Source organism: Protopterus annectens, chromosome 14.part0 (assembly GCF_019279795.1).
Source record: "Protopterus annectens isolate FY-2018-M chromosome 14.part0, PAN1.0, whole genome shotgun sequence".
Lineage (NCBI taxonomy): Eukaryota > Metazoa > Chordata > Ceratodontiformes > Protopteridae > Protopterus > Protopterus annectens.
In genome coordinates this window covers 4,924,549-4,948,757 of record NC_056748.1, presented here as the reverse complement: position 1 = coordinate 4,948,757, position 24,209 = coordinate 4,924,549, and the positions used below count along the sequence as shown (strand labels likewise).

The 24,209-nt window shown below is 42.8% G+C and overlaps 1 protein-coding gene across 1 annotated transcript in view; it reads right to left on the bottom strand.

Annotated features, from left to right (window-relative positions):
• Positions 1–24,209, bottom strand: part of SMC3 (structural maintenance of chromosomes 3) — a 2,445,376-nt gene that overhangs the window by 1,107,140 nt on the left and 1,314,027 nt on the right. The window contains exon 15 of the mRNA XM_044056330.1: positions 18,957–19,098. Within this exon, the coding sequence (XP_043912265.1) occupies positions 18,957–19,098 (142 nt within the window). The remainder of the gene's footprint in view (positions 1–18,956; positions 19,099–24,209) is intronic.

The following is a 24,209-nucleotide window of genomic DNA, read 5'->3' as shown; positions in this document are numbered from 1 at the left end:
CTATAAGGCCATGCAAAACTGCAGTGGCAAAGCCAGCTCTGGATTTAGAGAAAACTGGCAGATGGTAATGCTTGGTGAAAGTATGTACAGAACTCCAGGTGGCAGCTTCTAGGATGTCCCTGGTAGGGACGTCTCTGAGAAAGGCTGTAGAGGTAGATGCTGCCCTGGTTGAGTGGGTTCTGTCCCCTGTGGGATAGGTTTTCCATGGTGCTTGTAGCAGAAATGAATGCAATGGCTTATCCATTCGGAAATGGTTTGCTTTGAAATAGCCCTCCCCTCTGCCCCTGCAGCAAATGCCACCAGAAGTTATTTAGATTTCCTTTGAGGTTTAGTCCTGTCCATGTAGAGTCCAAGTTGTCTGTGCACATCTAAGGAGTGCAGTATCCGTTCCCCTTTGTTCTGTGGATTAGGAAAGAAGGCTGGCAAATGAACAGACTGATTAACGGCCACACTGGATACCACCTTGGGCATGAAGGAGGGATTGGTCCTGAGGGACACCCTGTCTCTGCATGAATGATGATGAAAGACTCCACTGCAATAAGGCCTGTAATTCACATACCCTTCTTGCTGAAGTGACTGCTAAAAGGAAAGCTGTTTTCCAAGAAAGGAATTTTAAGTCTGCAGTAGCAGCTGGCTCGAACGGAGGAAGAGTGAGTTTTTCCAATACAAAGTTAAGGTCCCAGGCTGGAGTTGAAGCTCTCAAGGGTGGTCATACATTTTTGGCCCCTCTGAGGAACTGCTTGAGCAGTGGATGAGAGAAATGGGGAGGTTCTGCGTTACAATGAACTGAAATGGCTGATGCGTGAATTTTGATGGAGGAGAAAGACAGGCCCTTGTGAAGCATCTCAGTTAAGTATTGTAAAATCTGAGGTAAATTGGGCACTGCTGTGCTCATCTCTTGAGATTGGTTCCAGGCACAGAATCTTTTCCATTTTTCAGCATAAGATTTACTAGTACCAGGCCTCCTTGCCTCTAAAATGATATCCATCACTGGTTTACTGAGGGATGGTAAAGGAGAGATTAGGTAATAAGCCAGGCTGTGTTTGAAGCTGAGGGTGCAGAATCTGGTTCTTCTGCTGAGACAATAGGGTAGGAGACTGAGGCAGGTGTCATGGGGCCAACAGTGACACACTGTGCAAGAGGGGTACCAGTGTTGGTGTGGCCAGTCTGGTGCAATCAAAATCGTCTGTGGTTTGTCTTGTTTGATCTTTAATAGTACTTTGGAGAGCAGAGGCAGAGGAGGAAAGGCAAAAACTGATAGGTTTTTCCAGCTGAAGGACAGAGCATCCACTTTCCAAGCTTGTTTGTGGGGAGTCCTTGTGCAAAATTTGTCCAATTGATAGTTCTGCGGGAAGGCAAACAGGTCTATATCTGGGCTCCCCCATTTGCTTGTCAACAAGTTGAAAATCCTTGGTTCCAGTTTCCACTTGTGTGGGTCCATGAGGTTTCTGCTTAGTTTGTCTGCCAGTATATTTAGTTTTCCTGGCAGGAATTGAGCTTGTAGATGCACTTGGTAGATCAGGGCTGTGTTCCACAGTGCTATGGCTAGTCTGCAGAGGGGGTAGGAATGTGTACCCCCCCCTGCTTGTTTATGTACCACATAACAGTGGTGTTATCCGTCTTTACCATTAGGTGTCCTGAAAGAATGTGGTCCTTGAAGGCTATCAGAGCATTCTGTACAGCTAAAATTTATTTTTGACTGATATGCAGGTGCATTTGACTTGGATTCCATTTGCCCTGAATGCACTTCCCTGCCAGGTGAGCCCCCCCCCCATGCATAGTCTGATGCATCTGTTATTAGGGGTTTGGCCGGCAGGGGGTAGTGTGAATGGTAGTTCCTTGTTTTGGTGGCAGGCCTCTGCCCACCAAAGGAACGCCAGGCATAGGCAAGGTATGATAGGAATCATTGCTTCTAGATCCTGAGAATGTTGACACCATAGGCTTTTTAGATACCATTGTAGTTTCCTCATATGCAGTCTTGCACATGGAATTAGAAGAATGCAGGAGGCCATGAACCCCAAGGCTTGAAGTATTTGCCTTGCAGACAGCAGGGTTTTTGTGGCCACTTGTTTGAAGTAGGTAGTCAACTGAATCTGTTTCTCTGGCGTGAGGAAAGCCATCTGGGAAGTTGTATTCAAGCTTGTTCCCAGGAATATAATTTGTTGGCAGGGTACCAGGTGTGATTTATTTTCGTTTATGGTGTACCCCAGAGAAGTTAGAACCCTTTGTACAAGGCTGGATAATTCAAAAGTATGTCCTGGTTTTCTGCCTGAATTAGACAATTGTCTAGGTATGAGTACATTTGAATATTTCTTTGCCTGCAAAATACAATGACTGGAGCTAGGCACTTTGTGAATACCCTGGGCGCAGTAGATAAGCCAAAGGGCAGTGCAGAGAATGGATCGTGCATGTAGCCTGCTTTGAAGTGTAGGTATCTTCTGCAAGATTCCCTGATTGGGATGTGCAGGTATGCTTCTTTTAAATCTAGTGTTGCCACTCAGGCATCTTTGCCTAGCATAGGGAGCAACCTGTGAAGAGTCAGCATCTTGAATTTTGGAATCACCAAAAAGGTGTTTAGAGTAGACAGGTCCAGGATAGAATGCCATGAATGGTCTTTTCTGGGTACTAGGAAAAGTCTCGAGTAGAAACCTTGTCCCATTTCCTCTTCTGGTAACAACTGAATAGCCCCCATGCTTAAGAGAGAAAATATTTGATTTTGGGCCTCTGCCCACTGATTTGGGGGTAGATATGGCCACCCGCTTGGTGTTGGTAACATGTGGAAGTGAAATCTATATCCTTGGGACACTATACTTAAAGCCCATTTGTCCTGGGTAATAAGTTCCCAGTTCTTTGCATGAAGAGCAATCTTTCCCCCCAAAGGGACAGTCAGTTGAGAAGTGCTTGGAAGTTTTAAAAATAAGTCATTGAGACAGTCTACCATAGGTGGGAGTTTTATTACTCCCAGATTTGGAAGTGGAGACCCCCAGTGCTTAGTCCCTGTGCGTACCCTGGGACTGAAGCCAGGGAGCTCTGCTGGATCTGGGTTTGGACTGAGGTCTGGTAGAGGCAGGTAAGGACCAATTTTTGTAAGGCCAATGCCTACTAAACCTTGGAGGTTGTACTTGTAAAAACAGTTTGCATAGATTTAGCTTTTTCCTCCATCTTTTAAAGAACGTCTTCTGCCTTGTTGCCAACCAGGTGGTCCTGGTTTAAGGGAGCATCCAGTAATTTCGCTTTAACATGATCTGGCAAGGATTGCTCCTTAAGTTAAGCATGCCTTCTAAGTACAGGCCCAATTACAGCAGCCCTGCAAGATGCCTCTAGTGAATCAAAACCACATTGCAAAGTATGTTTTCCAACTTGTTCAGCTGAATGCAGTAAATCCTGTAAATCCTTATTTTCAGCACAATCAGGAATCAACATCATTTTCTGTTTAAGCAATCCAATAATATGCTGCTGATACTTTAACATATGAAAAGTACAGTTGTGTACCTACCATAAATGTAGACATTCGAGTGTATTCACTGTTGCAGTCATTACATTTGGGTTATCCTGCTGGCAGGCTACCCGCAGTTGGCCTGAATTCTAAAGTCCTGGTCCAGTGTCGGTTGCTGTCACCTCTTCCCTGACGTCAGAGCACCAGGGGTATAAAAGATGCAGCCGACGCCATTTTCTTCAGTTTTTCTTGCCCCAGATGTCAGGTGCCCCCAAAAGGGTAGGCTAAAAATTCTGCTCATAAAAAAGCATGCACTAGCATAAACATTTCCTTCATCTACAAGCAAATACACCACATAGGTTGTATAGAATAGAGAAGTACAGATAAGTCCCAGCAATGAAAGGGGGATGGTGGGGGGGTAACCTGGACTGCAACAGTGAATACGCTCGAACATCTACATTTATGGTAGGTACACAACTGTACTATGTTCATCGTGTTTCACTGTTGCAGTCATTACACTTGGGTTGAATCCCAAAGCTGAAGTTGGGTGGCTGGGCCTAAATAGAGTTAGGAGTGGCTATGAGGCCCTGCAGAACTGCAGTGGCAAAGAATGCTCTGGATTTAGAGTAAAGAGGTAAGTGGTAGCGCTTTGTAAAAGTGTGCACTGAAGTCCAAGTTGCAGCCTCCAAAATATCCTTGGTTGGTACTCCTCTGAGGAAGGCTGCTGAAGTGGCTGCTGCTCTGGTTGAATGTGGCCTAATGCCCTTAGGCACTGATTTGCCATGTTGTGAATAGCAGAAATGAATGCAGTGGCCTATCCATTTTGAAATAGTCTGCTTTGAAATAGCTTTTCCGTGCGATCCTGCAGCATATGCCACTAAGAGTTACTCAGTCTTTCTGAAAGCTTTAGTTTTGTCCAAGTAGAAGCGTAGCTGTCTGTGTATGTCCAAAGAATGCAGAAGTCTCTCCCCTTTATTCTGTGGGTTTGGATAAAAGGTAGGCAAATGAATGGTTTGGTTAAGAGCCACACTGGACACTACCTTAGGCATAAATGTTGGGTTTATCCTAAGAGAAACCGTGTCCGGATGGAAAATAATAAAAGGTTCCACAGCCATTAGTGCCTGTAACTCTGAGACTCTTCTTGCTGAAGTTATTGCTAGGAGCAGAGCTGTTTTCCATGATAAATATTTTATCTCAGCTGTACTGGCTGGCTCAAAAGGAGGCAGTGTGAGCTTTTCCAAGACAAAATTGAGGTCCCATGCAGGTATTGGCGCTCCCCTTGGAGGTCTTATGTTTTTGGCCCCTCTGAGGTACTGCCTTAGCAGCGGATGTGAAAAAATAGGTGGGTCTGTATTGTAATGTGCTGAAATGGCAGAGGCATGGATCTTAATTGATGAGAAGGATAAGCCTTTGTCCAGCATCGCAGTTAGGTATTGTAAAATCTGAGGAATATTTGGTACAAGCGTGTCAATTCCTTCTGCCTGGTTCCAAGCACAGAATCTCTTCCATTTTTCTGCATAAGATTTTCTGGTGCTGGGCCTCCTGGCCTCCAAAATAACATCCATAACTACTTTAGAGAGAGGGGTATTCTGAATGGTTACATTATTTGCCATGCAGCCAGATTTAGGGTTCTGAGTTGGCTGTGCAGGATCTGATTGTTTTGTTGGGTCAGTAAATGAGGAATTTGAGGTAATGTCCAGGCTGGGCCTTGAGACAAGCTCTTTATGATTGGATACCAGTGCTGGCGTGGCCAGTCTGGGGCAATCAGTATAATTTTTGGCTTCTCGTCTGACCTTTAGGAGTACCTTGGGGAGGAGAGGCAGTGGAGGAAAGGCAAATACTGTAAGGGTTTTCCAGCTGAATGACAGAGCATCCACTTTCCATGGCTGTTTGTGATAAGTCCTTGTGCAGAATCTCTGTAGTTGGCAGTTGTGAGGGGAGGCAAACAGATCTATGTCTGGCATCCCCATTTCCTTGTTATCATGCTGAAAATTTGTGGATCTAGTTTCCACTCATGAGGATCTATGAGGTTTCTGCTTAATTCGTCTGCCAGAGTATTTGTCTTTCCTGGCAAGAATTGTGCTTGCAGGTGTACTTGATAAGTCAATGCTGTGTTCCACAAAGTCATGGCTTGTCTGCAGAGGGGGTAGGAATGTGTGCCTCCTTGCTTGTTTATGTACCACATGACTGTAGTATTGCCAGTCTTTATCAGTTGTCCTGGATGAAGTAGATCCTTGAAGGCTGTCAGGGCATTCTGTACAGCTAGCATCTCTTTTTGATTGATATGAAGATGCATTTGGCTTGCGGGCCATGTGCCCTGAATACAATTTCCTGCCATGTGAGCCCCCCAGGCATAATCCGATGCATCTGTTGTTAGTGTCTGCCTGACTGTGGGTAAAGTGAATGGATGTCCCTTGTTGTGGTGACAAGCCTGTGCCCACCATCAAAACTCCTGTTGCAGGCAGGGAATGAGAGTAATTAATGTTTCCAGGCTGTGGCAATGTTGAGTCCAAACACTTTTTAGATACCATTGCAGCTTCCTCATATGCAGTCTTGCATATGGAATTAGCAGAATGCAGGATGCCATGAAGCCCAAAGCCTGCAGAATTTTTCTTGCAGATAACTGGGTCTTTGTTGCCATCTTTTCGAAGTAAGAAGTCAGTTGCCTTTGTCTGGCGTGAGATAAGCCATCTGGGCAGTTGTATTTAAGCTTGCACCCAGGAATATTACCTCTTGAGAGGGTACCAGTTTTGATTTCTTTTCGTTTACTGTGTACCCTAGGCAAATTAGCAATCTTTTTACAAATGCCAGATGCTTCAGTAGAATGTCCTTGTTCTCTGCTTGAATAAGGCAGTCATCCAAGTAAGGATATATTTGGATTCCTCTTTGTCTGCAAAATGCAATTACTGGTGCCAGGCATTTTGTGAAGACCCTGGGCGCAGTAGATAAGCCAAGGGGCAGTGCAGAGAATTGGCAGTGCATTGAGCCAGCTATGAATCTGAGGTATCTTCTGCAAGATTGTCTGATTGGGACATGCAGGTATGCCTCTTTGAGGTCCAAAGTTACAAGCCAAGCCTTCTTGCCCAGCATGGGCAGAAGTTGCTGCAGAGTCAACATTCTGAATTTTGGAACGTCCAGAAAAGTGTTTAGAATAGACAGGTCCGGTATTGGTCTCCAGGCTTTGTCCTTTCTGGGCACCAAGAAAAGTCTTGAGTAAAATCCTTGTCCCTGCTCTTGTTGTGGTACTCGCTAAATAGCCCTCATGTCCATGAGGGATGAAACTTGCTTTTGTGCCTCTGCTCATTGATTGTGTGGCAGGGTCTGGCATACCTTTTTTTCTTTGGAAGGGTGTGAAAGTGGAACCTGTAGCCCTGAGACACTATATTAAAGACCCATTTGTCCTGGGTGATCATATGCTAATTTTGTGAAAAAAGTGCTAGTTTTTCCCCTAAGGGTGCTGCCAAAAGATAAGTGCTTGGCATTGGCAGAGGAAAGTCATTGGGACTGTTTTCTATATGGCTGTGATTTGTCTTCTCCGCTTTTGGAGGTAGAAGCATCCAATTGTTTAGGCCTGTATGCCTCTAGGGTGTCTTTATCTGCCTCTTTGTGGTCTGTCTGACACTGGAAAGGACCAATTCTTGGTAGGCCAGTTCCTGCTAAATCTGGGTGGCTGTACCTGTAAGAAATCCTTAACTGTCTGCATAAATTTCGCTTTATCCTCCATTTTCTTCAACACCTCTTCTGCCTCAACACCAAACAAAGTATCATGCTGTAATGGAGCATCCAATAATTTTGCTTTAACATAATCAGGCAGATTCTGTTCCTTTAACCAAGCATGCCTTCTAATGACATAACCTGTAACAGCGGCCCTGCAAGAGGCCTCCAGTGAATCAAAACCACATTGCAAAGTATGCTTTCCCACCTGTTCAGCTGCATGCAATAAATCCTGCATTTCCTTGTTTTCAGAACATTCAGAATTTGTCAACATTTTCTATTTTAGCAGTGACATTAAGTATTGCTGATATTGAAGCATATGAAACTGACAATTTAAAGCCCTTACAGCCAAGGTAGCAGAAGTGTAAACTTTTCCCCCATCTGTCCAGTGCCCTAGAATCCCTATCAGAGGGGACAGGGTTTTCTGCAGTGGAAGCCTTGACCCCTTTGGGACCCTGAAATATAGTTTCTGGGTCAGCAGCAGTGTTTTTATATAGAAATTTATGAGAATCTGGAACCCTGTAGTATCTGTCTTAACAGGTGCAGGGGGTAAAGAGTAGGGAGACAGGCCGGACTATGAAAATACATCATCTACAATGTCTAGAACAGGAGGAATAGCAAGAAGTCTGTGCTGAGGTAGTAAAAGAAAGTCTCTGAGCCTTTTCTTAGATTCTGAGTAATCTTGGCTCTCCTAGTGAAAATGCTCCCTCATGGTATGCAGGGTTTCCCCAAAAGAATAATCCTCAGGAGGAGAGGCTGAAGGAATACATTCTTCAGCATCAGAATCCTCATAGGGAGGAAGAGAGTATCCCTGTTCTGAAGAGGAGTCAGAGGAAATGGAAACAATCAGAAGAGTCATATTCTGTCTCTTGCCTAGGCCTCTTATCAGGAGGGGGATGGGAACCCCTGATCAACGTAATTAGGTCTTCGGCCATTTTAAGCATCTGTTTCTTACGCATGGAAGTCTGTCCAGGTGAATGCTGTACTTGTTTCTTTGTCTTTAAAGCTGCTTTAGTGTTTGCCTTGGAAGCTGAGGTTGGCTTGACATATAACTGTGTAGGTCTGAAAACGCCCTCAGAAGCCGATGCCTGCTCAGCGGCTCTGGACCCATCTGAGGGAATAGTTTCCGAGTGTCCAATACCTTGAGTATCCAGAGGCCTAGTAGTCTCCACGTGGGAGTCGGAAGCGGCCTGTGGCTCTGAGGTAGCGGGCGTCAGGGACTGCAAAAGTGCCTCACTGAGAACCGGCGAACTGGCGACTGGCCTAGCGGAGGCCTAGTCGTCGGTTTTGGACCTCGGATGCCTGTCCTTTTCCTTGCGCTTTTTATATACTCCGGTCGTCGGCTGTTCCGACGGCATTATATAATTAAATCTACGGCCAAAGTAATGAAAGGCAAAATCGTACCGACGATTAATAGTGCGTTGGTTAAATCTTGCACAAAACAGACAGCTAGCAACGTCGTGGTCAGGGCCTAGGCAAGGAATACAGTAAGAATGAAAATCCTTATGAGGTTATTTGCTTCCCACAAGAAATGCAACTGTTAAACTTTTTCTGACATCGGTCTGGAGCAAGAAAAAAGTTTCCCCAACGGGGTACTTAGCTTTAATGAAGACTTTGGATTTGAAATTCGATTTAGAAAATCTCAGGAGTCGCTCGACCAGCACTTGTGAACTGCTTTTGCTTCGGGCACCGCGCGGCAAGAAAGAATGAAGAAAATGGTGTCGGCTGCATCTTTTATACCTCTGGCACACTGTCAGGGAAGAGGCGACAGCAACCGACGCCGGACCAGGACTTTGGAATTCAGGCCGACTGCGGGTAGCCTGCCAACAGGATAACCCAAGTGTAATGACTGCAACAGTGAAACACGATGAACATCTGGCAGTTTAAGGCCCTAATGGCCAAAGTTGCATTAGTGTATACCTTCTTACCCCATCTATCCAGCGTCCTGGAGTCTCTATCAGAGGGGGGTAGGATTTTTGGCAGTAGTAGCTTTAATGCCCTTGGGTCCTTGTGAAATGGTCTCAGGATCCGCAGTAGGATTTTTAAAAAGGAACTTATGGGAGTCAGGGACCCTCTAATATCTATCAGGTTTTCTGGGAGCAGGAGGTAAAGAGTCAAGGGCCAAGCTACAGTCCAAAAAGCCATCAACAACAATGTCTAGTACAGGAGGTATGGCTAAAGGCCTGCGTTGGGGCAGGAGTAAGAAATCCCTAAGCCTCTTTTTAGAATCAGAGAAATCCTGACATTTCCAATGAAAATGGTCCCGGAGAGTATGCAAGGTTTTACCAAAAGAGAAATCCTCTGGGGGGAAGCAGAGGAAATAGAGTCCTCAGCATCAGAATCCTCATAGGTACATACAGGTAAATCCTGGTCATCAGACGAAACAGAAAATTCAGAATCCTGGTATCATCAGCAAACTCAGTCCTAGGTCTCTTAGAGGGGGAAAGGCTGGCTTCCCCTGATTAAAGTAATAAGGTCTTCAGCCATTCTTATCATTTGTTTTTTAGGCATAGAGGCCTGACCATGCGGTCTGGGCATCAGTTTTCTAGGCATGGTTCGAGTTTTAGGCCTTGAAGAAGAAGATGGCATTGGTTTAATACGCAAGTCAGTAGGCCTGAATACACCCTCAGAAGCCGGTGCCTGCACAGCGGCTCCAGACCCATCCAAGGTAGAGACATCCGCAGGTTCCACAGTTGAAGCATCTCGTGGCATACCGGACTCCGAATGGGTCTCAGTAAAGGCCTGCGAATCTGACGTAGCGGGTATCACGGGCTGTGAAATCACCTCACTGAGTACTGGTGAATTGGCGACTGGCTTAAGAGTAGCGTCGTCGGCAGCTTTGGACCTAGGCAGCCTGCCTCCGTCTTTATCTTTGCGTTTTTTTGGAATGTCGGTAGTCGGAAGGCTTATTGAAGACATATCCGGATAATTGAACCGAGCACCAAAATATTTAGAAGCGAAAATATACTGACGGATAGTTTGTGGTTTAAATAAGGCACAAAACAGACAGTGAGGTATGTCGTGGTCAGGGCCTAGGCAAGGAATACAGTACAAATGAAAATCTTTATGAGGTATTTGCTTTCCACAAGTAATGCAATTATTTACTTTTACAGACATTTGTTTAGAGTAAGAAAAAGTTTCCCCAACGGGGTACTTAGATTTTAGTTGAAGACTTCGGTTCTGAAACTCGAAAACGAAAATTTCAGGAGTCGGCCAACCAGCACTTGCAAACTGCTTCTGCTTCGGGCACCGCACGGCAAGAAAGACTGATCTAATGGCATTGGCTGCATGTTTTATACCCCTGACGACCTGATGTCAAGGAAGAAGGGACAGCAACCGATGCAGGACCCAAGACTTTGTTAATCAGGCTGACTGAAGCAGATAACCCAAATGAGATGACTGCAACAGTGAAACACGAAGAACATCTGGAGTTTGCACTGCTTTTTCTGAACTGCAGGATTCTTCCCAGTCAGTGTTTTCTCTTCATCTTTTCTAGTTGATTTTCTTTCAGGCTCTCTCAGTTTCTTTTCTGATTGCATCCAGGAGGTATTTACTATAGTACAGTTGTGTACCTACCATAAATGTAGATGTTAGAGTGTCTTCACTGTTGCAGTCATTACACTTGGGTTATCCTGCTGGCAGGCGACCCGTAGTCGGCCCGAGTTCCAAAGTCTTGGTCCAGCGTTGGTTGCTGTCGCCTCTTCCCTGACGTCAGTGCGCCAGGGGTATAAAAGTTGCAACCGATGCCATTTTCTTCAGTTTTTCTTGCCCCAGATGTCAGGTGCCCCCAGATATGAAGGCTGTAAAGATAAAAATATGCCAAACAACCATGCATATAGTACTATAACATTTCCTTCTTCTAAAAGAAAATACACCACATAGGTTGTATAGAGTAGAGAAGTACAGAATAGTCCCAGCAAAGAGGGGGATGGTGGGTGGGTAACCAGGACTGCAACAGTGAAGACACTCGAACATCTACATTTATGGTAGGCACACAACTGTACTATGTTCATCGTGTTTCACTGTTGCAGTCATGACACTTGGGTAGAATCCCAAAGCTGAGGTAGAGTGGCTGGGTCTAGATTGCATTTGGAAGACTAACAAGCCCTGCAGAACTGCAGTGGCAAAGCCTGTTCTGGATTTGGAGTAGAGAGTTAGGTGGTAGTGCTTGGTAAAAGTGTGCAGTGAGCTCCATGTTGCAGCTTCTAAAATATCTTTGGTTGGTACCCCTCTGAGGAAAGCTGCTGAAGTAGCTGCTGCCCTGGTAGAATGAGGCCTAATGTCCTTAGGCACAGATTTGCCATGTTGTGCATAACAGAAGCGGATGCAGTGTCCTATCCATTTGGAGATTGTCTGCTTTGTAATAGGTTTTCCTTGTGATCCTGCAGCATATGACACAAACAGTTGTTCAGTTTTTCTGAAGGCTTTTGTTTTGTCCAAGTAAAATCGTAGCTGCCTGTGTATATCCAAAGAATGCAGAATTCTTTCCCCTTTATTCTGGGGATTTGGGTAGAAGGTAGGCAAATGAATAGTTTGATTTAAGGCCACATTGGTGACCACTTTTGGCATGAATGTTGGGTTCGTCCTTAGAGAAACCCTGTCCTGGTGAAAAATGAGGAAAGGTTCCACAGCCATCAATGCCTGTAACTCTGAAACTCTTCTTGCTGAAGTTATTGCTAGGAGTAGAGCAGTTTTCCATGACAAGAATTTTATGTCAGCTGTGGTGGCTGGTTCAAATGGAGGCAGTGTTAGTTTTTCTAAAACAAAATTGAGGTCCCAAGTAGGTACTGGTGCTCTCCTAGGGGGTCTTATATTCTTTGCCCCTCTGAGGTACTGTCGTAGAAGAGGATGTGAAAAGATAGGAGGATCCGTATTGTAATGAGCTGAAATGGCAGAGGCATGAATTTTAATAGAAGAAAAGGATAGGCCTTTGTCCAACATCTCAGTCAGGTATTGTAAAATCTGAGGTATATTAAGGACTAGAGGGTAGAGTCCTTGTGCCTGGTTCCAAGCACAGAATCTCTTCCATTTTCCTGCATAAAATTTCCAAGCACAGAATCTCTTCCATTTTCCTGCATAAAATTTCCTAGAGCTGGGTCTCCTGGCTTCCAAAATTACATCCATAACAGCTTTCGAGAGAGGTGCAGTCTGAGTGGCTACACTATCTGCCATGCTGCTAGGTTTAAGGTTCTGAGTTGACTGTGCAGAATCTGATTGTTTTGCTGTGTCAGATGATGAGGGATTTGAGGTAGAGACCAAGGTGGGCCTTGGGACAAAATCTTTAGGATTGGGTACCAGTGCTGGTGTGGCCAGTCTGGGGCAATCAGGATCATTTTTGGCCTCTCGTTTGACTTTTAGACGCACCTTGGTGAGAAGAGGCATTGGAGGAAAGGCATAGACTGTCAGGTTTTTCCAGTTGAAAGATAGAGCATCCACTTTCCATGCTTGAGAGTGATAAGTCCGTGTGCAAAATTTCTGTAATTGGTAATTGTGAGGGGATGCAAAAAGATCTATGTCTGGGCATCCCCATTCCCTTGTTATCATGTTGAACACTTGTGGGTTTAGCTTCCATTCATGAGGATCCATGAGATTTCTGCTTAGTTCGTCTGCCAATGTCTTTTTTGTTCCTGGCAGGAATTGTGCTTGCAGATGTACCTGGTAGGTCAGTGCTGTGTTCCACAAAGTCATGGCTTGCCTGCACAGGGGGTAGGAATGCGTTCCCCCTTGCTTGTTTATGTACCACATAACTGTGGTATTGTCTGTCTTTATTAATAATTGTCCTGGATGTATTAGGTCCTTGAACGCTGTTAGGGCATTCTGTACAGCTAGCATCTCTTTTTGATTGATGTGAAGATGCATTTGTTCCTTGGGCCACGAGCCCTGAATACATTTTCCTGCCATATGTGCTCCCCAGGCATAATCCGATGCATCCGTTGTTATTGTCTGCCTGGCTGTAGGTAAGGTGAAAGGCTGTTCCTTATTGTGGTGACAAGCCTGGGACCACCATCAAAACAAGGTTATGACTGTCTCTAGGCTGTGACAATACTGAGTCCAAACACTTTTTAGATACCATTGTAGTTTCCTCATATGCAGTTTGGCATATGGAATTAGTAGAATGCAAGATGCCATGAAACCCAGGGCCTGCAGAATTTTTCTTGCAGGGAGATGGGTCTTTGTTGCCATCATTTGAAAGTAATGAGTCAGTTGCCTTTGTTTGTCTGGTGTGAGATAAGCCATCTGGGTGGTTGTATTTAAGCTTGCACCCAGGAATATCTCTTGAGAGGGCACTAGTTTTGATTTCTTTTCGTTTACTGTTTACCCTAGGCAAATTAGCAATCTTTTTACAAACGCCAGATGCTTTAGAAGAATGTCTTTGCTGTCTGCTTGAATAAGGCAGTCGTCCAAGTAGGGATATATTTGAATTCCTTTTTGTCTGCAAAATGCAATTACTGGTGCCAGGCATTTTGTGAAGACCCTGGGTGCAGTAGATAAGCCAAAGGGCAGTGCAGAGAATTGGTAATGCAATGAGCCTGCTATAAATCTGAGGTATCTTCTGCACGAATGCCTGATTGGGACGTGCAGGTATGCCTCCTTGAGATCCAAAGTAACTAGCCAAGACTATTTGCCCAGCATGGGCAAGAGTTGTTGTAGTGTTAACATTTTGAATTTTGGAACATCCAGGAAAGTATTTAGGATTGACAGGTCCAGTACTAGTCTCCATGCTTTGTCCTTTCTGGGTACTAGGAAAGGTTGTGAGTAAAAACCTTGGCCCTGTTCTTCTTGTGGAACTGTTTGAATAGCTCCCATATCCATAATAGCAGCAATCTGTTTTTGTGCCTCTGCCCATTGGTTTTGTGGCAGGTTTGGCATACCTTTTGGTTTTGGAAGCGTGTGGAAGTGGAACCTGTACCCTTGAGAAACTATATTCAACACCCACTGATCTTGGGTGATCATGTGCCAATTTTTTGAGAAAAGTGCTAGCTTTCCCCTTAGGGGTGCTGTCAACTGGTAAGAGCTTGGCATTTGGAGAGGGAAGTCATTGTGACCGTTTCCTGTAAGGTTGTGATTTGTCTTCTCCTCCTTTGGGGGCTGAAGCACCCCATTGAGTAGGTCTGTAGGTGCCTTGTGGCTGAGATCTGCCTCGTGGGCATCTGTATCTCCCTCTTTGTGGCCTGTCTGACACTGGAAAGGACCAATTTTTTGAAGGCCAGTTTCTGCTAAATCTAGGTGGCTGAACCTGTAAGAAATCTTTCACAGTTTCAATTGACTTTGCTTTATCCTCCATTTTCTTTAACACTTCTTCTGCCTTAACACCAAAGTATCATGCTGTAGTGGAGCATCCAACAATTTCATTTTAACATGGTCAGGTAAACCTTGTTCTTTCAACCAAGCATGCCTTCGAATTACTGAGCCTGTAACTGCAGCTCTGCAAGAAGACTCCAAAGAATCAAAACCACATTGCAGTGTATGCTTTCCCACTTGTTTAACTGCATGCAATAAATCCTGCATTTCTTTAGTGTCAGGACCTTCTATATTTGTAACCATTTTCTGCTTTAACAATGACATGAGATACTGCTGATATTTAAGCATGTGAAACTGACAGTTTAAGGCTCTTACAGCTAAGGTAGCAGAAGTGTAAACTTTTTCCCCCATCTCTCCAGAGCTCTAGAATCCCTATCTGAGGGGACAGGATTTTTGGCAGTGGAAGCTTTAACCCCTTTAGGACCCTGAGAAATTGTTTCTGGGTCTGCAGCGGGGTTTTTGTAAAGAAATTTATGAGAGTCAAGGACCCTGTAGTACCTGTCTGGCTTTACTGGTGCAGGGGGTAAAGAATCTGGAGACAGACTGGATTCAGAAAAAACAATATCAAGCACAGGGGGATAGCTAAGGGCATGTGCTGAGGCAATAGAAGGAAATCTCTGAGCTTTTTCTTGGATTCTGAGTAATCCTGGCTCTCCCAATGGAAATGCTCCCGCATGGTGTGTAGGGTTTCCCCAAAAGAGTAATCCTCAGGCAGTGAGGCTGAAGGAATGGACTCTTCAGCATCAGAGTCCTCATAGGGAGGGAGAGAATAGCCCTGGTCAGAGGAAGAGTCAAAAGAAATGGAAACCTGATCAGAGGAATCATAATCAGTGTCTTGCCTAGGCCTTTTATCAGGAGGGGGATGGGAGCCCCTGATTAAAGTAATAAGGTCTTCGGACATTTTAAGCATCTGTTTCTTTGGCATGGATGACTGTTCTGGAGAATGCTGTACTTGTTTCTTTGTCTTTAATGGATTTTTTTACTTTGCTTTTGCTGCTGTAGTACCTTTAATTGTAAGCTGAGAAGGTCTGAAAACACCCTCAGAAGCCGGTGCCTGCTCAGTGGCTCCGGACCCATCTGAGGGTATATTTTCCGTAGGCCCAATACCTTGAGTTTCCACAGGCCTCGGTGTCTCCACATGGCTGTCTGTTGCGGCCTGTGGCTCCGAGGTAGCGGGTGTCAGTTGCTGTGAAAGCGCCTCACTGAGAACAGGCGAACCGGCGACTGGCCTAGAAGAGGCTTCATCGTCGGTTTTGGACCTCGGATGCCTGTCTTTTTCTTTGTCTTTGCGTTTTTTATGCATTGCGGTCGTCGGTTGTTCCGACGGCATTATATAATTAAATCTTTGTCCAAAATAATGTAAAGCAAAATCAAACAGACGTTTAATAGTGCGTTTATTGAATCTAGCACAAAACCGACAACTAGTAACGTCGTGGTCAGGGCCTAGGCAAGGAATGCAATAAGAGTGAAAGTCCTTATGAGGTATTTGCTTCCCACAAGAAATACAATTATTAACTTTTACTGACATCGGTCTGGAGCAAGAAAAAGTTTCCCCAACGGGGTACTTAGCTTTATTGAAGACTTCGGTTCTGAAATTCAAATTTGAAAATCTCAGGAGTCGGCCGACTGGCACTTGCGAACTGCTTATGCTTCGGGCACCGCGCGGCAAGAAAGACTTTAGAAAATGGCATCGGTTGCAACTTTTATACCTCTGGCACACTGACGTCAGGGAAGAGGGGACAGCAACCGACGCCGGACCAAGACTTTGGAACTTGGGCCGACTACGGGTCGCCTACCAGCAGGATAACCCAAGTGTAATGACTGCAACAGTGAAACACGATGAACATCCAGTACCTGAATTTTACTAATGCTGGCAGAATTAATAGTCCTTACCTCTCAGTTTCTTTTTTCAAACTGGGAGAGCTGAAGTTAAGTTGCTGACCAGTGTGCAGCCATCTTTTAAGATCGCCACTGACTTTAACTTCAAAGATGATGATGCCAGAAAGACGTGAACCCAGGACCAAGCCCTGAGGGACTCCTCTAGTGAGGGGGACCTTTTGTAGAGGTACGCTCCCCAATAATGACTTATTTTAGTCCTATGAGATAACTGGCTATTCAACAGGTGGTGCAGTGGTTTATAGCTAATCTTGTGAGCTTGTCTACAATGCCAGAGTGGCATACTGTGTTGAATGCCTTGGCCTGTCCTGATCCAGCAGGAGAGGTAATAAGTGAATGGCACACTGTGCTGGGTATAGTGTACAATGGAAATGTTTAAATCCCATCACTGCTAAGAAAATCAATATAACACATTAAAGTAGTCAAAGCTGTGTGACATGTACCAGATGACAAACTACTACAGTTAGTTTCTCAAAGATAATACTGTACTGCTCATTACTGCTTAGCTGCTACAACTATGTAGCCTTAAAAATCAACTGTAGTATTATTTGTAAAAAAAACTACCACGTGTGCCTGCGCAAAATAGAAAAAAGACAGCAGACCTTCATTTCTGATGCTAAAAGTTCAGTTTCATGTATAAAACTAATTATAATCTTATCACCTAATGCTAGTGAATTCTTTTATACAAGGTCATATGTTTGAGATCACCTAGAAATTATTATTTGTGATTTGCACAGAAGAGCTGAGGATATCAGAAATGTGACTTATGGGTCCTGCCAGTCTCCTGATTTCTTTAATAACTGTACATGCTTGGGCATGTATTGTATAATTTCACTCAGACACAGATTCAATATTTAAAAGCTGTAAAGCCAGATGTTTTATCACATATACAGCTCTAGACTGTGTCTTACATTTTGTTATTCATTAAGATAATACTGTTGTCATCCTAAACTAAGGGCAAACTGTCTAACCTTAAGAACATAAAATACAAGAATAAATATACAACTGTTTCTTTAAAAAATATACAGACTATCCAATTGAAATTCAATGATATCTTTAAGTCTGCAACACCAGCCTGTTAAAATTTGTAATAAAAAGACTGATGTTCAAACTGTTAGCTCAGAGTTCTTTCAACCTGCCTGACTTTGGCCGTTGGTGCACAGGTGCTGAGAGGTGTAGTTCCTGTAATATAGGGTTTGACTTCTTCAGTCCTCATTTGCCTGTTGTGTGACCTTGAGCAAGTCACTTCACTGCAGTGTGTTTGGGGGCTACTGGAAAGGTGGGCTAGTCTCCTCAATGGTATCTTGGGGTGCAAAAGCCTAATTACCTATGAACTATGTTAATTCAATAATCAGTTTTGAGACGATAGCTAAAAATTAAATTTAATAGGGAAGTAAAGGACAGTTAAAAGGTGAAGGAGATAAAATCGCTATTGGTTGAGAGAGAAAAAATGGCATCTGCTTTTCTCTTACAATGTCATAGTGTTGTTTGTTATTGTTTTCACGACAAGGGCAACTAGTCCCTCCACCCAGGGTGACGCATGACACTCCTGCTTGCAGACTTATGCTGATAGCAGACTTACAGATGCGCTCCATCACCTGACAGAAAGCATCCCAGCAGATATTAAAACAAAGCACTCGTATCCAATTTTACATGTATTCCTATGAGCTCTCCAGCAGGAATCTCCAGAAACATGGATAATGAGCCTTCCTTCTTTTGTGAGTGGAGGTAAGATAAGTAGAGTAAGTCATAGTTCAACTTGTGAGCACTCACTGAGGGACTAAACCACAGGATTTTCTCTCAAGAGTAGGAAAGACCTTTCAGGAACCTTAGGAATCACTCCCACAGGTGTCTGTCCCGGGGGGGGGGGGGTGGTTGTGGGTTACCACTCCTGCTGAAATCATCAGTGACTGATATGCGAGCTCAAACTCTTACTACCCAAGAAAATCAGAGATCTGGACTTTGGACAGAAAAAAAGCATTGGTTGCTGTCTTTCCTCAGAATTTCTTACCTTCTTCAATCAGACTCTGTCACTGGATCACACAAGTCACCATTCTACTGATTCCCAACTTGGCTGCCCTCAAATCACACCATCCTGCTCAGCAGACAATGTAAGTTTCTAGTTTCTTAAACCTCATCTAACATGTGGGCTAGTTTAAGAATTGGCACTTTTGTTAATTCTTGACATTGTGCTCTTCTCTTAGGCAATACAAGCACTGCCAGTGCAGATCATGGATGGTAATCTGACAGCTTTAGTAACTAACTTGAAGACCCTTGTTCTTTAAGCATGAACACACTCATTTGCCATAAATGTATATTATTGGGCCTGAGATCCAAACTGTACAAATGGCAGGATGGCACATAAGATAAGGGTTAAGCAAAATCTCCTAACATGGACCATGGCACCAGGGCATGTGCCCTAGAAGCATATGTCAGCTAGAGATTTCAAGAACTGTGCCGTGCTGGACATAAAAGAAAAGGAAATCCTAACATAAGTCAATGCAGAGGTCCTCTGAAATTGCCTTCTCTGCAATGAGTTAGAAGAACTTTAGACACTGAAATTGATGTGTAACCACAATATTTATAATCAAATGAAACCTTAACTTACATTGGTTTCTGGATAAGCTGTATCCCTGACATCCAGCTTATTGAGAGGTAAGAAAGTCACTTCTCCTGGCAAGTTCATTTTATTAAACTCCATCAAAATCTTAGTGCTTACTTCATCTGTACCAACAATGTGATAGAACAACCTAAAGAACAAAAAATATACACACTTTAGAAGACATGCCACTACAACAGTAAGTAACATGACAGGTGAGAACACATTACAATATATACATAATGCAAGGAAAACACTTGCAACCATCTTAAAGAACAAACATGTAAAAATGGTAGAAATCAATGAGAATAATTACACTACCAACAATGTGATAGAACAACCTAAAGAACAAAAAAATATACACACTTTAGAAGACATGCCACTACAACAGTAAGTAACATGACAGGTGAGAACACATTACAATATATACATAATGCAAGGAAAACACTTGCAACCATCTTAAAGAACAAACATGTAAAAATGGTAGAAATCAATGAGAATAATTACACTTGTATAACTGCAGCAGATGGAGCATTTGAATGTGTAACTTGGAGTGTTCTGCTACAAGTTTATAAGCAATCATAAGGAGACAGATCTATACATTCTAGAATATGCCAACAAAAATACTCATACAAGTGCTTAATAGCTTAGCTGGTGTCTTCTTATAATTTTATGCAAAAATCAACCATGTTTACAAATCTGACATACCAACCAAATAAACCTTACATAGATTAACACATGCACACTTAAAAAGGTAAAAATAAAAGAATTAAACTCTTGCACCAAAAAGAAATGAGGTCTTGTACTATGGTAAAACTACAACTTCTACAAATATAAACAAACATGGTCAGTGACTAAGGTGGGGATTCAGCAACAAACAGCTCAATGTGTTATGCGAAAAAGTGATGCGAGTGGCTATGCACAGGGAGGGGGTGTGTTTCAGAGACGTGAAGCAAATATGCAAGTTTGTGCAAACAGGAAAACAGTGAAGCATACATCGCATGCAAATATAATTTCAAATAAATGAATGTCAACATGCTAATGAGAGCCATTGTGCACAAAAATCATGAGATCAAACATGGTAGCATGATTCAGAAGCATATAAAATTTGAGTGGTGAACCACGGCAATCTGTTTATCTATGCACTATCATTTCTCAAAGAACAGGTGCATCACTCAGGCGATAAAAGTTAGGAGTAGCATCTACATTACACATTACATAGGTAGACAGAGGAGAACTGTGACGGGGGAAAAAAGGCCAAAAGTAACTCACACAAATGCATAACACCCAGCAGAACATAATCCCTGATAGGGCACTGGTTATAAGCTAGGCACAAACTTGAAAATCTTTTCCACTTGTCAATATAACATTTTCTAGAAACAAGCTTTCTGGCCTTCTTTAGTACCTACTGTACATCCTCATAAAATAGGTGCCTAAAAGGTATCAAAACTGAATAATGTAGGCAGTTAGTTGAAGATGTATAAATGTAGGAAGTAGAGAGATGGTGGAACCAAGAACCCAAGAATATAAATATAAGTATGAGTAAAGAGACTTGTACGCTGGAGAATAAAATACTTGAAATTTACTCCAAAACACAAGTTAGGTAAGTGCTTTCGAGCAATCCTCTTCATCAGGCCTTAATACACAAATTAATTAGCACACAAGGTTTAAATAAAACCAACAACCAATAAAAATTCTTTAATAATCAGTGAAGCAACCCTCTTTTTTTCCAAGAGAGGTTTTAAGGACACAGCACTGTTAAGGCCAGGTGATAAGTATGACTTAAAGTCCACTATCCACCTTAATTCAGCATATTCAGTTTCATTGTTAATGTCACCCTCTCTAAAACTCACATTCATTTTCTGCAAAACCAAAAATTTAAAATTGTGCTGGTCTCCACAATCTAAAACATGCTTGGCTAGTGCATTAATAAGCTTGCTGTTCCTAATATCATTAAGATGTTCCATTACCCTTTCCTTTAAAGTTCTATTGGTTTTACCAGTGCAGAATGCACTACAGAAATGATTGTTGTGGTCTTTCGGCTTTTTACACTTAGCAAAATACAGAATGTTTTTAGTAGAGCAATCTGCATAAAATAAAAACTACAGGCTTCTGATGCACAGGGTGTAAAATCATGCAACTAGACTAAATGCTATTACAAATTCTACAATTTTTACAAGAAAAAGTCCCTCTATGCTGAGAGACAAACCTGTCACATATTTTCTTCTGTTTGTAACAAAGTTTCTTTTCCAAATTCTTGCCATTTTTGAAACTAAAACTGGGTATAGAACCAACAACACGACTGATGTCAGGGTCAGTAAGGAGAATGGGCCAGTTCTTTTTAATGATGTCACATGTCTTGTTGACATAATTAGAAAAAGTGAGAGCCTATTCACAGATGTTGAGGAAATATGCCTTTCTGGGAGTGCATTCACTAGATGCTCATCTGAAAAGTCGGACAAGGCTCTGCCTAAAAGGCAGGATGTACGTAAGAAATCAACTTTCTGGATGTAACTGTGAGTAAAAAATATGTTGGGAAATATCTCGACAAGAATACATAGGAAGGATTGTACGATTCTTCACCGCTCCAGTATGCATCCTACACACATTACTAAGAATATAGTTAAGAACCAAGTCTTACGCTGCAAGAGATTACATACAGACAGGGAAGAATTAATGGAAGCCATGAGTTATCTCGCTACAGAGTTTGTTGAGAGAGGATATAAGAAGTCTGATATTGATAGAGCGATAGTGGAAGTAGATTCATATGAAAGTTATAAAACCAAATCCAGCTATTCAGATGAGCATCTACTGAATACACTACACTCCCAGAAAGGCAGATCTCCTCAACATCTGTGAATAGGCTATGTCTCACTTTTTCTAATGATGTCAACAAGACATGTAACATCATTAAAAAGAACTGGCCCATTCTCCTTACTGACCCTGAAATCAGTCGTGTTGTTTGTTCTATACCCAGTTTTAGTTTCAAAAATGGGAAGAATTTGAAAAAGAAACTTTGTTACAAACAGAAGAAAATATGTGACAGGTTTGTCTCTCAGCGCAGAGGGACTTTTTCTTGTAGAAATTGTAGAATTTGTAATAGTATTTGGTCTACTTGCATGATTTTACACCCTGTGCATCAGAAGCCTGTAAGGTTTTTATTTTATAGGTTCATACTAAGCTATCTGCCCTAGGGCATTTATAAGCCTAGCCAGAGTGTGTTTGGCTTTCGCCACCCATTTTAAATTAATTTTGCTATGCCCTTTTTTGAGGTTAGTATACTGTGCCTCTGTCTAAAAGTGACACAGAAGTGATACCCGGGGTAAACCTACAATCTCCCATCCACTCATCAAGATTCCTCTTGAAGAGAGTCAATGAGGGACTCTGCCTAACCTGGACTGGGATTTTATTCCAGAGTGAAGGGAGCCTCTGGATTATGAATCTGTCCCTCCAGCATATCCTATTTATTTCAGTGCTGAGGTACAAGTCTTTCGAGCACGTAGCTCGATGGGATTTGGATTTTCTGAGGTGCAGCATGTCCATTAATTCCGGGTTGGACATGGCTTTATACGTCAGGCACAGATCGCCTCTGAGCAGGCGGTATGCCACTGAGTAGAGCTGGAGTTTCTTTAACCGGGCAGCATATGGCATCTGTTTGTGCCCTTTGATCCTCTTGGTGAGGTACTTTTGGGGTCTTTCCAGTTGCTTCAGGTGTCTGGTAAGGTACATCCCAAAAGGGGCATTGTACTCAATTATGGGCCTGATGAGGGATGAGTAAAGAGGCACGATGACCTCCCCTGATCTAGATGCAAATCCCTTCATGATTAGGTGGGCTATATAAAATGTTTTTCTAACCACTTTGGCAACGTGGTTGTCAAATGAGAGATTTTTATCAACTTGGGTCCCCAGGTCCCTAATTACTTCTTCTGTACTTAATGGATTATCACCTATGGGGTAATTTGTGGGCACTTTGTTTTTGCCAAAGGGGATGACTATGCGGATTGCTCTACTAAAAACATTGTGTATTTTGCTAAGTGTAATCTGTGTAGTGCATTCTACATTGGTAAAACCAACAGAACTTTAAAGGAAAGGGTAATGAACATCTTAATGATATTAGGAACAACAAACTTACTAATGCACTAGCCAAGCATGCTTTAGATTGTGGAGACCAGCACAATTTTAAATTTTTGGTTTTGCAGAAAATTAATGCGAGTTTTAGAGAAGGTGACATTAACAATGAAACTGAATATGCTGAATTAAGGTGGATAGTGGAATTTAAGGCATACTTATAACCTGACCTTAACAGTGCTTTGTCCTTAAAACCTCTCTTGAAAAAAAGTGGGTTACTTCACTGATTTTTAAAGAACTTTTATTGGTTGTTGGTTTTATTTAAACCTTGTGTGCTAATTTGTTTGTGTATTAAGGTCTGATGAAGAGGACTGCCTCGAAAGCACTTACCTAACTTTGTGTTTTGGAATAAATTTCAAGTATTTTATTCTCCAGCTTACAAGTCTCTTTACTCATAGTTAGTTGAAGTTGTTTGAGACTGGAGTGTATCAAACTCCCCTTGTCCTGTGTAAGGATATGCAATTTGAGATAAAGCTTGTGGCAACTGTCATTAGCCACTTCCATAAAAAGGAAAAAAAATGTTGCCTGGGCCAAGAGGGAGTTATCACAATTAATTTGGAGAGTCCTTCAGAATTACACTGGAAATAAGTGGAAAGGATGAAAACGCATAAAGAAACATCCCTGGCCATGGGAATGAAAATACATCTATTGTCTACGTTTGCATGCTAGGAGTCCTGGTGCAAAATTTAGTTATCTAAACTATGAAAGGAAATAAACATCTATTTAAGGTATTCCCTCACAACTGGATCAAATCCTGGAATACCTCCTCTCACTCAATTTCCATTCATGAAGGTCTGGCTTGGTCCTGCTCAGCTCATCTGCCACTATATTTTGCTATGAGAGAATGCAAGATGCTTGGAGGGTTAAACGATGTGAAACAGCTACCTCACAAGCCATCATAGCTAGCCTGCACAGATGGCAAGATCTGCCCTCCCACTTTATGTAGCACATCACTATGGTGTTGTCTGTAGTCACCTGCAGAGGTCCTGGGGACCACAGATGAAGAGATTTTATAGTATGGATCATAGCTAATTTCTATATGACATTTGTATGTTTTGGTCTGTCTGAAAAGGCCTTGCACCTTTACCCCCATAAAGAGTACTCCCCAAGCAAAATCCAATGCATCTATAGTTA